The sequence below is a fragment of the Orycteropus afer genome, unplaced genomic scaffold, assembly GCF_000298275.1.
Source record: "Orycteropus afer afer isolate SDZICR_OR568_19922 unplaced genomic scaffold, OryAfe1.0 scaffold00094, whole genome shotgun sequence".
NCBI classification, from domain to species: Eukaryota; Metazoa; Chordata; class Mammalia; order Tubulidentata; family Orycteropodidae; genus Orycteropus; species Orycteropus afer.
Genome location: NW_006921681.1, coordinates 4,173,062 through 4,185,816, shown reverse-complemented (window position 1 = coordinate 4,185,816; position 12,755 = coordinate 4,173,062). Strand labels below are relative to the sequence as shown.

General features: G+C 42.1%; 1 protein-coding gene across 1 annotated transcript in view; it reads left to right on the top strand.

Moving 5' to 3' along the window:
- The window catches only part of RERE (arginine-glutamic acid dipeptide repeats), a 470,759-nt gene that overhangs the window by 359,126 nt on the left and 98,878 nt on the right, over positions 1–12,755 (top strand). The window contains exon 11 of the mRNA XM_042781181.1: positions 6,461–6,541. Coding sequence (XP_042637115.1) covers positions 6,461–6,541 — 81 coding nt within the window. The remainder of the gene's footprint in view (positions 1–6,460; positions 6,542–12,755) is intronic.

Sequence of the window (12,755 nt, the reverse complement as noted above, 5' to 3'; positions counted from 1 at the left end):
GGTCAATGACATGAGACAAAGTATATGTGAACTGCTGTATGGAAAGTGAATTTGCTCTGTAAATCTTCACCCAAATCACAATTAAAAACAAAAAAACAAGCCCTTCAGCTCTTACCCATCCATTTTCATTATGACCAGTCTAGCCCAGGACCCTAAAACTTGCCCTTGAACAGAGAGTAGCTAAAACAAATGGAAAAACTGACCAGATGAAGAAGTTGAACAGAAAATTTCAAAGAGCAGCTTGAGAAGACAAAGTAGATTATTCTAATGAAATGTGAAAGACCTGGAGTTAGAAAACCAAAAGGGAAGAACACACTTGGCATTGCTCAAGCTGAAAGAACTGAAGAAAAAGTCCAAGCCTCAAGTTGCAATATTGAAAGATTCTATGGGCAAAATATTGAATGTTGCAGGAAACATCAAAGAAGATGGAAGAAATACACAGAATCACTATACCAAAAAGTACTGGTCAAAGTTCATCTATTTCAAGAGGTGGCATATGGTCAAGAACCAATGAAGGAAGACGTTGAAACTGCCCTGAAGGAATTGGCAAAGAACAAGGCTCCAAGAATTGACAGAATACCCATTGAGATGTTTCAACAAAGGTTGCTGGGCTGGAGGCACTTACTCATCTATGCCAAAAAATTTGGAAGACATCTACCTGGCCAACTGACTGGGAAAGATCCATATTTGTACCCATTCCAAAGAAAGGTGATCCCACAGAATGTGGAAATTATCAAACAGTATCATTAATATCACACGCAAATAAAATCTTACTGAAAATAATTCAAGAATGGTTGCAGCAATATAATGAGAGTAAATTTCTGGAAATGCAAGCTGGATTCAGAAGAGGATGTAGAATGAGGGATATCATTGCTGATGTCAGATGGATCTTGACTGAAAGGAAAGAATACCAGAAAGATGTTAACCTGTGTTTTATTGACTATTCAAAACCATTTGACTGGGTGGATCATAACAAATTATGGATAACATTGAGAAGAATGGGAATTCCAGAACACTTAATTGTGCTCGCAAGGAACCTATACGTAGACCAGGAGGCTGTCGTTCGAACAGAACAAGGGGATGCTGCATGGTTTAAAATCAGGAGCGGGGTGTGTTAGGGTTGTATCCTTTCACCATACTTATTTTCTCTGTATGCTGAGCAGATAATCCGAGAAGGTGGACTACATGAAGAAGAACATGGCATCAAGATTAGAGAAAGACTCATTATCAAGCTGCAATATGCAGATGACACAACCATGCTCACTGAACGTGAAGATGAGTTGAAGCACTTACTGATGAAGATCAAAGACTACAGTATGCAGTATGGATTGCATCTCAACATAAAGAAAACAAAAATCCTCATAACTTGACCAGTGAGCATCATCATGATGAATGGAGAAAAGATTGAAGTTGTCAAGGATTTCATATTACTTGGGTCCCCAGTCAACACCCAATGGAAGCAGCAGTCAAGAAATCAGATGATGTATGGTACTGGGCAAATCTGCTGCAAAAGACCTCTTCAAGTGCTGAAGAGCAAACATGTCTCTTTGAAGACTAAAGTGCACCTAACCCAACCATGGTATTTTCAGTCACCTCATATGCATGTGGAAAGCTGGACAGTAAATAAGGAAGACCGAAGAAGAGTTGATGCTTTTGAGTTGTGGTATTGGTGAAGAATACTGAAAGTACCATGGACTGCTAGAAAAACTAACAAGTCTGTCCCAGCAGAAGTGCAGCTGAGATACTCCTTGAAAGAGAGAATGGCCAGACTTCATCTCAGTTACTTTGGTCATGCTGTCAGAAGGGACCATTCCCTGGAGAAGGATATCATGCTCAGTAAAGTGGAGGGTCAACAAAAAAGTGGAAGGCCCTCAATGACATGAATTGACACAGCGGCTGCAACAATGGGCTCAGGTGTAGAAAGGATTGTGAAGCTGGCACAGGGCTAGGCAGTTTTGTTCTTTTGTACATGGGGTCACTATGAGTCAAAGCCAACTCAACAGCATCTAACAACAATAGCAGCCCAGGCCATCATCATCTAATGGGTTGCTTCACTTATGTATCAAATCCTTGGTGAGCACCAACTGCCCAGGGTTGTAGGGAGGCAAAATGATAAAAGATAGATTTATCTTGCCCTTTCAGAACTTAGAGACTTTGGGTAAATGAGGCATTATATAAATAAACTAATGAATGTCAAATGAATGGGAGGAAATGATCATTTTTGAGTAGGAAGTATTTGAGCTTGGGTTTGAGGTAGACATATAGGTTTCTTCATAGGCTCTGGAAAGGAGTAGAAAAGACATCCTGAGTCTGGAATTCAGACAGAGGTCACAGCATGGGTCAGTTGGCATAACTGGACATCTGGTTAGAAATGTAGGGCTCTTGGATCTTGGAGGGCTTTGAAATCAGGGCCCTCTTACAGAAGCCAAAATGCTATTCTTAGGTGTGGGCTGGGGCCAAGATGGTGTGAGAGTCATATGCTGAAATCTGTGGTTTTGAAAAAGTCCTTAGCAGAGGCTTATAACATGTCTGGATGGGGTAGAAGAGTAAATTGGCCAGCTAGTAAGAAGGGGAGGGATAAGGGCCTGGTCTGGGATCTAACAATAGAAAAAAAGGACATTGAGAGACCTTTCTTAGGAAAGATACTGTGAATTTGGTGATTCGATGTTGGGGTCAACATGAAAGGGCAGAAACGCAATAATGGCACCATGACAGAAAGTGACTTTAGACTCTTATCTCTATTTCACAGAGAGCATTGGCAGTTAAGAATACAGATTTTGGGACTGGACTTTGCCTAGGTTTGAATTTTGGCTTTGTCTCTGAAGAGTTGGATGACCTTGCTCTGGTTATTTAACCACTTGTGCCTTGGCTTCCTTTTCTGTAAAATGGTGGTAATACTTACTTCTTAGGGTTTACAGATTTTGAATTAATATATGTGAAGATCCTGGCATATAGTAGGTGCTTCATAGTTATTAGTTGAAGGGATGATGTTCAGAGAAATACATCATTAAATGGAAGAATTGGAATTTGAACTTGGGTTTGTCCAACTCTACCACATTACTTGATGTCCCAGAATCAGCCTTTCTCAGCTCCTGCCTTCACTGTGCTGGTCCCTCCTAGTAAACCTGCTGTGTGTTACTTGACATCAAGCCCACATTCAGATTTCATGGTCCTGTCATTCTACCATCTGACTCATACCACCTCAGCTCCATTATTTAGAGACTTTCTCTCCTATAACTTACCTCCTGTTCTCCACCTGTGGCCTTCACAAAGGGCCTTCCCACCTCCCCTTCTCCTCCACAAATACTGTCCACCCTCTGCCGTCTGGCCCTTGTCTCCTTGCCTGAGTGATTGTGTTCTGGGCTACTACAGACTTCTTGAGTCCATTCCTTGTTCTTGGCATCCTTGCTGCACTGATGAGCTACACCTCACTACTCTGTGCTTGTCTGGACATTATCTCAGATTGTTCTGTAACAACTTCACACACATTGGTCTTACCTGTGAAAAATAATCATACTTTAGTAAAGGTTTGTGACCGCTTTTCTTTTTTATACTCCCCCTGTCCACCCCAGGGCTACTGACCCCAAATCCCCTGCCATGGAGGTGATTCCATAGTAGAATGTCTTTAGGACAGAGTAGAACTGCCCTATATGGTTTCCAAGGCTATAAACCACTCCTGCAGAGTGGCTGGCGGGTTCAAACCACCAGACTTTTTAGTTAGCAGCTGAATGCTTCAACCACCATGCCAACTGAGTTCCTTTCCTAGTGCTAAATGCTCAGTGAATATGTAAGTACTTAAAGGATGGATTAATAAAAAGCATGACTTCTGAGGGGAGGGAACACTGCAAAGAAAGAAAAAAAAACATTGACCCATGTGGAAAAAAATTTAAAATTAAACGTATGTATGTATGTATGTGTGTGTATACACACACACACACACACACAAGAAAATAAATTGCTAAAAAAAAAAAAACACATAACTTCTGATGATCATGGTTGAATGTGCTCATACTTTAGGTCTTCTTCACCTCTCACCTGCACTACCTCACCAGCATCTTTGACTGGTTTTTCTGCATTGCAGCCAGTCTGTTCCCAATCCCTTCTGTATGCCACACTGCCACTGGAACAGTCCTTCTTCACTCTTTCCATGTAATGCTCGTGTTTAACCATCTCTTCCGATCCACAATTAGGAATATAACTCTTCACTGTGGCCTGAAAGGCTCTCTGCAACCTGAGCCTCGCCTACCTCTTCAGTGTTATCTGCTGGCACTTGATTCTGCACATCTCGTCCTCCTGGCAGTTCCCAGAATGTTTTGTATGGGCTTCTTGGCCAAGTCCTCTGCCTGAAGGCCTGCGAGAGCTTACCTAGCAGGCTCAAGCTCTTCCTTCTCACTTCCTTTAAGACTTCAGCAGGCAGAGTAAGTTGCTTTCTCCTGCAGCTCCTCCCACTGCTGTTTGTTCCTTAACTGCTCTCTTCTTCCAGGCCAGGAGCCAATCTGTTGGGCCTGGAGCTCCTTGAGGGCAGGCCCATCTTGGGTATATCTGTACCTCCAGTGTAAGACCTATTAAGTCTTACAAAGTCCAGGATGTGTGTTGATCATATGAAGGATCATTTTTCAAGTAACAAAAAGGTCACTCTTCTTCAGACCAGAGTATGCTTCTAGTGCCCTGACAGATATTTTCCTTTGAACTGTATGAATTATGGTGAGAATTAGCAATAATGGGCCAAAGCTTAGAAAGGGGTGAAATCCAAAAATGTAGAGCTTTCAGGAATGGAGTAGGAGGTTGTGGGTCAGTCTTGCAGGTCTACTTTGGGCCGTCTGCAGAATGGGCCCAGCTTGTTGAATCAGTGAAGTCTTCCAGCAGGAGGAGTGGGAGAGATGCTTTTTCCTGGTGGGCAGGTGATTTATTGGCTGGGAAGCTCCACTGTTACTTAGTTGTGAAAGGACTCCCCGTGAGGCTGGCTGATGTCCGTGGTTGGGCGAAAGTGGACACCAAGACGTGTCATCCCAGCATCACTGAGCTGGAGTGGACTGCGGGGGTCTTTGGGGGCAGCCCTTCACTTTGGGGCCCGGGGAGCTGAACTGAGGCAAGAGAGAGCCCTGCCATTGCAATGCTAGCTGTGACCCGGAGGGAGGAATGGGACCACGAGGCCTGGTACGAGCTCTGGGGACAGGGCCCCGTGTGCTATGCTGAGTACCCCCAGGCCCTTACCGCGGTAGGAGGAAGTTGAGGGGTTTGCTGCCTTAGATTTTACTACTGTTCAGAGAGGAGAAACTGAGACACAGTGCGTAGAAGTCTGGAGCCCCGGGGCGGGGGCCAGGCGGGGGCGGGCGGGCTGCGCACAGATCCAGGCCGCCTTTTGCAGCCGCCCGCGGCCCCGCCAGCTCTGCGCAGCTCTAGCCTCCTCCCCTGGCGGCAGCGGCGGCGGCGGCCCCAGCCTCGCGCCCCCCGCGCCCCGTGCCCGCCGCGCGGCCCCGCCGCGGTCGCACGCCAGCTTCCTGGCTGCCGCCTCCCTAGGCTTTGTGGAGCCAGAGCCGAGTGACAGGCAGCGGCCTCGGCGGCCTTTTGCCTCCCGGACTGTACGGACAGCCTGGCCCCGCGTACCTGTGGCTGCCGGGCCCGGGGAAGTGCGCGGGTGTGTGTGTGTGGTGTCTGCTGCACGCTTGCGGAGAGACCAGGCTTTGCACCCCGAGGTGGGGGGCCAGGGTGGCGAGGGAGCTGCCCGGGAGGAATGGGACAAAAGTGAAAGTCTCCCAGCTGGGCTTGGGAAGGAGGCTGAGACTGCTAAGGAAATTTGGGGGGGGGGGGGGGGGGGGGAGCGTCAGGAGGAAGGAAGGGTGCCCAGCATTCTTTATTCGGTCCTCAGAGTGGCTTGGCTTGTAATGACGGAGATGGTGGGGCAGACCTGCCGGGATTTGGGCTCCCAGTGGGCTTCGCGATATTGGTGCCTTCCTGGTGAATTCTTTGGTTTAACCAAGGTGGTTTTTTAACCCTCTCGGGTGCCTTTCTGGAGAAAAGTCACCAGGTTTGGTTCAGTTTCCCTCTTTTCTGTTCGACATTTCTGGGAAGCGTCGTTCTCAGGTGGAAAGCAGTTGTGCTGTTTTATTGAAACACGGAGCCTGTTGTGCTGTTTATATTTTCGTGGACCATTGCAGAGACTGTGTCTGGTGGCACAGAGGGAAAAGAGTGCTGCTTAGCTTCCGACCCAAGATGCCTTCTCTTCAACGCCGTTCCCTGTCTGGCATGCGTGGGTTGGGGGTCTGATGACACTGCCAGGGCCTGCCCTGGCCAGTGGGCTCCAGCAGTGCTGCCGAAATATTTCTCCCAGCTTACTCAGTATTCCCTAGCTAAGACTTTTTCGTGGTGGTTATTCTGCTGATTGCAGACATCTTTGCTTTGCTGACATCCTGTTTTGTTTTTGGTTCTTACATCCCATTTGTTGTTTCTTTTATCACAGAAACGCTTCGTTAAGGGACTCAGGCAATACGGCAAGAACTTCTTCAGAATTAGAAAGGAGCTGCTTCCCAATAAGGAAACAGTGAGTACAATTGGACTTTATGTAACTTGATTTTTTCCTCTTCGCTCCTGCTGCTTCTCAGCATTTGATCTTATGAAATGGTTTCCTTTAACCCTGTGCTGTGCTCAGACTCAGGCGGCTCTGTAGGATTGTATTTGTTTTAACACCCTTCACTTTTAGTTTTAGCTCATGCTTTTGCAGAGTAAGTAGACATATTATGCTTATCCTTTTGTAGAAAGCAGACTTCTGTTTTAACTCTAAGAACAGAAAAGTCTTTGGGAATAGTGGATGGGGAATTAATATGTAATTTTAAATAAAGTATCTGAACCAGGAAACGTCATTTATCACTAGTTTAGATACAATAATTGACAACAGCCTTCAACCAGATCATACAGTAGAATTTAAAGGTTTGTAGCTAAATATACTATGATTTATAAAGGGAATTTTTTCTCTAAATAGCTATATTTTGAAGAGTAGTTTTAACTCCTTAATATTCTGGCCCTCAAAGTTTGCACTTTTCATTAGACAAATATTCGAGGTTCTTGTAAATTGCTTAAATGGGGCTTTTAAGAATGACTTTGATATTTCACAAAGCTGGGAGTCATATCTGACTCATAACAAACTTGGGGGAAGAGAGTTTACTGAGGAAACTTCAGAGTGAAGTTAAATGAAGGGAATGCTGGGTAAGGGATTCAGTCTTGTTGACCTGTAATTGCCTGCCCTCCAGATCTCCTTACAGGTAGTAAAGGAGGAGGATGGGGGAGAGTTTTCCTCTAGTCCAAGGAATAGGGGATACTGCAGGTGGGGTAGGGCCAGCTGCTTCCCAGTCTTTAGCAGGGACCTAGGAACTGGAAATGCTCTTTTCAGCACTTGGGAAATATTTAATCTGCTTACAGATCAGGCTGTTTTTTTAGGGAATATGGGGATGATGTGGATGAAGAATATCCATTATACAATGAGATAGGTTTTTTTTGTTCTTGTGGTTTTCTAATTGGGTATTACATATGGATTTTCTCTTCCTTAATTTTGATCCTGTTTTTAAAAATGAACGGTTTCTGTACACTTTTTCTGTAAAATACCTTAAGAACAATGATAGCTTATAGTGGGGGAAAGGGGTTTATGAGATTTCGAGCATAGATTTGTATAAATTGATGGTTTGAGTCAACCGATGCGAATTAGATTAAACTTTTAATATTTGTCACACTTCTGGATATTTTAAGAGGGCTTATCTTGAAAATGGTAAAGAAAGTGAGAATCGTTTATAAACATTAAACTAAAATGTATACTATCTAACTGTATATAATCACTTTTTATAGAACACATTATAAAGAGGTATTTAATATAGAACAGTGAAGGTAATACTGTTCATTCTTCCGTGTATTTCAATTGTTTGAAGTTTGAGATGTACATTTAAAACTTAAACTCGATACCCTAAGTAGGAATTTTGTTTTGGCTGAGTGAAAATGAGAGTGATTCATCAATAGGGCTGGATTGTAACCTCTCAACATTCTCTGTTTATCCCTGTGCTCTGCTAAAAACGACAAACCATGAAGAATTTGATATAACAAATCTCTCACCAGTTATTTTATCCTTTTGTTTTTTAAAAATAAACTTATAATTAATATAAAAATTACTGTCTAGCATTTGGAAACGCTAGGGAATTTTATCCAGCATTTTTCTCTTTAGTAGAAATGAATCTGAATAACCTTTAACCTGTGTCAGGCTCTTCTAATCTGTTTTGCTTCTTGCTCTCAGCTGTCCCTTATCTTAGTGATCATATCTGGCTCAACAAATAGCCTTTTTCTTTTGAGCTGGTTCTCTGGTCTTCTTTCCCAGGCACCTCTTTCATGACACTTTGAGACCTTTCTCCATCACTCTTCTGCTGCCCCTGTTTCCCAACCAAGTAGCTCTTTTCCTCATTTCTCCTCTGGCACCCAGCAGTCTTCCTGTTTCCAGCATCTTCATCAGGGCAGGGCCAATGGAATTGATGGGAGACTTCTTTCTAGCACCTGGGGTAGGGGGAGGTTATCATGGCTTGACATTTGCTAGACATTCCTAGTGTCTGCTGTCTTTTGCATTGAATTGGAGGAATGTGGTGGATAGTAGGGTAAATCTCTAAATATTCCAGTCGGCTGGATGAGGCACTCATTTTAGGCACTCATTTTACATTTTGCTAAATTATCAACATAACCATGCTAATCATACACAATTTATTCGCGAGGCAGGACAAAGGTTATTTCTCATGTTTGCAGCAGAAGATAAGAAACTTTTCAGATACCATTGTTCTCGTTCAGAACTTCCTTAGTAGAAATCTTATGGTCTTGCCCCCTTTATAGCAAATACCTTTTCTCTTCTGCCTACCAGAATTATTAACTGATTTCTTTGCCATTCTCAAGTGACTTGAAACATCAGAAGGGTGTCTGCATCCAAAAGAACACGCTTGATGGGCATCGGCGTGAGGGTCAGCAGACCTGTGTTCTGTTCTTGGCCTTACCTATAATATAGTACTTGATGATCTCTTTCAGTGGTGTCGTCTGCTTTGAGCTGCTCATTGGGAACTTCAGGTCAAATCCTGTCAAGGACTGGGAAATTATTTTCTCTATAATCATGTTTCTTTGCATGAGGAAATACTACAGTTTTGTCAGTTCTGCAGTCATTTTATAAAATGCTTGGACATCTGTGCCTGCATATGAAGTGATGGTTCTTACCTGGGCTTCCTCTGCTGCTTACCTGCTGTGAGACCTGACGTACATTATTCTGCCTCTCTTTTCTACACTTTCAGTGTCTATAAAACAGGGTGATAATTCCTGTCTCCTAGAATTGTTGTAAGAATTTAGATGAAATAATGTCTATAAAAAGTAAATTAAAACACAGATGATTTTTTTTCCCATTTATCTATTCGAAATACTATGAAAAGCAGCTAAATTCAATGAAAAGTACAGTGTTACATTCCATTTATAAATATATTAAACCTGTATTTAAAAAAAAAAATTAACCTGTTTTGCATTAACCTGTCTTGCCAGAAAAATACTCTTTTAGTTGAAAAGCTAAAGGATGTGGAAAGTAGTGCCTAGTAGTTTAAAAAATGTATTTCCTGGTCTTTGAAGCTTTGCTCAAGAGATTCCCAGTCTTATCAGTTCATTCATTGCCATGATACTATGTCAGGGAAAGGTTCCAGGTGAACATGGACATAAACGGCTTTCCTAACTCTCTTGGTTTCTAGTGTTCATTACGCAGAAACTAAATCTGCCTTTTTCTGAATACTGCTGCCCACTGAAGTGGGAATAGTGGCTCTGGTTGTGGAAAACCAACATATTTATAGAGGTTTAGTTGAATGAGTATTATGTGTTAACTTCACGGTACCCGAGAGAATAAATGCAAGTTAAATGTTTAGTATCACGGTTGTACAAATATCCGGTAGGTTATTGCCTCTCCCATTCTCTATAACTATTTTCATCCCCTCAGTATGCTTGTAAGATGTATAATTAGTTGGTAGATTATGGTAAGATGACTTGGCAGAACATCTTAGATTCACCTTGGCTGTTTACCTCTTCTCCCTCAAGACATTGTTGGTCTAAACCACATCAGAGTTTTGAGTGTTAGTACGCGTGTGTAAATCACAATGAGCTGAACTTCTGTGTGGCATAGTTTCTGGCCTCATTGATTCTGTTTTGAGCACTGTCCCTTTATCATAGGGAAGATTAATTGCATGACTTTGATGTTAGCATGTGGAAAAATAGGAGGCCTAATATACATAGCTAACTAGCTATAGTATAGATGCAAACATATATAGTATAAAATTAATAAATGCAAATCTTAATTATCTCTTGTTATGAATAATTCAAAATGATGGGCAATTCAAAAATAATTTGATTTTTATATATACTGCAGTTTTCTTCGAAACTATGAGGTGATTACTCAGTTGGCAGCACCATATATCTTCTCTCAGGCTGAGAACATGTTTGTGTTATTTGAACCAAAGACTTTCCAAGTCTGGCACCTGGACAGTTGTCCCTTGAATCTTTCCTTTGTGTACAGCTCTAGCTACTGTTACACAGACAGATTCAACTGGAATCCACTGGTTGACAAGGAGCACTTCCTCAGTGACCTGGCACTGCTGTTCTTGTCTCAGATGCGACATCAGTAAGAGGACAATTTGATCTGCTCCCAAAGTCCTAGTCTCTGGAAGAGACAGAAGGTACATGCCCCACTCTCACGCTCTCATTGCTTTAGTTTATTCCTGAGCACCTAGGCCAGTAGAAGCTAAGCTCATGTTACTTGTAAACTTAGTCAGTGCTGCCTTAATATTTACTGTACTAGAAATTCATTTTCACTACTTCCTATTTCCAGAGCTAAACATTTTGAATTGTTAAATTTTTTAATTTTTTACAATTTGGGTATCCACTAAGTGATGTGATTGGGTTTCCTATAAAGAGAAACAAGGCACCATTGCTTCCTTCCAGGGAGCCAGCCTTATAGCCAGAAAGATGAACTATTTACATGCCTGCCATGAGTGGTGGTGGTTGTCACATGCCATCCAGTCAGTTCTGACTCATAGTGACCCTACTTAGAACAGAGGGAAACACTGTCCTGTCCTATGCTATCCTCACAGTTGCAGCTATGTTTGAGCCCATTGTTCCAGCCACTGTGTCAACCCATCTTTTTGAGTCCCATGAGTAGGTACTAAAGGCCCTGGTGGATGTTCAGGCCTCACAAAATGAGGACAGAGGCTGGGGCCTTCCAGAAGGCTCCTTGCATTTGAACTGGTGGGCCTTGAAAGAAGGATACAATTTTGACAGGCCATAGTTAGAAGAGTACCGGAAAAGCTGCTTTCCAGCTGGAGGAAATATCGTGAGCAAAGGCATGAAGACAGGAAATTGCGAAATGTGTCCAGCAAGTACACCGTAGCATGGCTAGAGAGAAGATCGCATGAGTTGATGCTGTGGGACTTAGGCCATAATTGTGGCTTGGACCTTGAACTCTCTCCAAAGAGTGTGTCTGGGTAGAATGAAGTGAGAGCAGAGCTACATGAGCATCTTCTCTTGAGAAGCACATATGAGATAGACAGTCTTTAGGAAGACAGAAAATGGGAAATTGGAAATGAATTTATGAGCATGGAAGTCTGCCTTTCATCTTGGTTTTCTATATTGAACATGTGTCACTGTTTTTTGAAAGGAACCAAGAGCCCAGTGAACGAACAGCCCATTTTGATGCAGTTTTGTTTTATTTTTTAACTTTGGGTGCTGGAATGAAAAGTATTGAAGATTTAAATTTTAATTTGGGTAATAACATGAAAATCAGCTACTTAGCCACATTCTGGGAATGATTCTATTAAATATGTACATAACTACTGAGTGTTGATTGTTCTTTTCTTCAGGCAAAATATCTTTTACATAGAGTATATTCTCCCAGCAAAGAATAAATACTGTAGAGAAAGGACTTCAAGACTGAATAATCAAGATTCCATTAATATTAAGAAGTTAAAAAAGATGCTAGCATTTCGAGCTGAGCTTCCAGCATGAAGTTTTATTTAACTTTAGCTTGTAACATTAGATAAACAATTTTGTAGCCTCAGTAATGCCTCATTTAATGTTACATAATAAAGTATGGACTTCTTGAATAGGTTGATACCACTGAGAACACATAAATATGTTAAAGCCGTATAATGATAATTTACAAGGTCTCTGGTTTTAAACTTAGTACCTCTTCTACAAATGCTGTATGTCCTTGCTTCTCAGTGTAGTTTCAGTCCAGTACAAGCACCATCACCTGGGAGGTTCTTGTAAGTGCAGAATGGGCGTCTAGGGAGGCATTCCTGTTGAGCTAGAATCTGCATTTTAATAAGCTCCTCTGGTGATTCAAATGCACTTTAAAGTTTAGGAAGCACTGTTCTTTATTATAATGTAGACTTGCAAAATCCTAAACCTGTGTGGTACATTCATTCTTAAAATAATGTCTTTATTCTGTTAGAGTTGTAAATTGTTTCACTATTATGGCTGGATTTTGTTTTTCTTTTGAGTTATTACAAAGTATTTCAAACATATAGAAAAGTATCTGGGCTTATTTTCACTATCAGTAATACTTAGTACTTCAGTGCAGTGAATTACTTAATGTGGCCTTCTAGCTATAGTCTTTGTTATCTCCCACCAAATGACTGGGTAGGACTATGCAAATGAGGTGCTTGTGGCCCACCAAGGGGATTGGACAGCTTGCTAATAATGCAAATAAGGTTCAT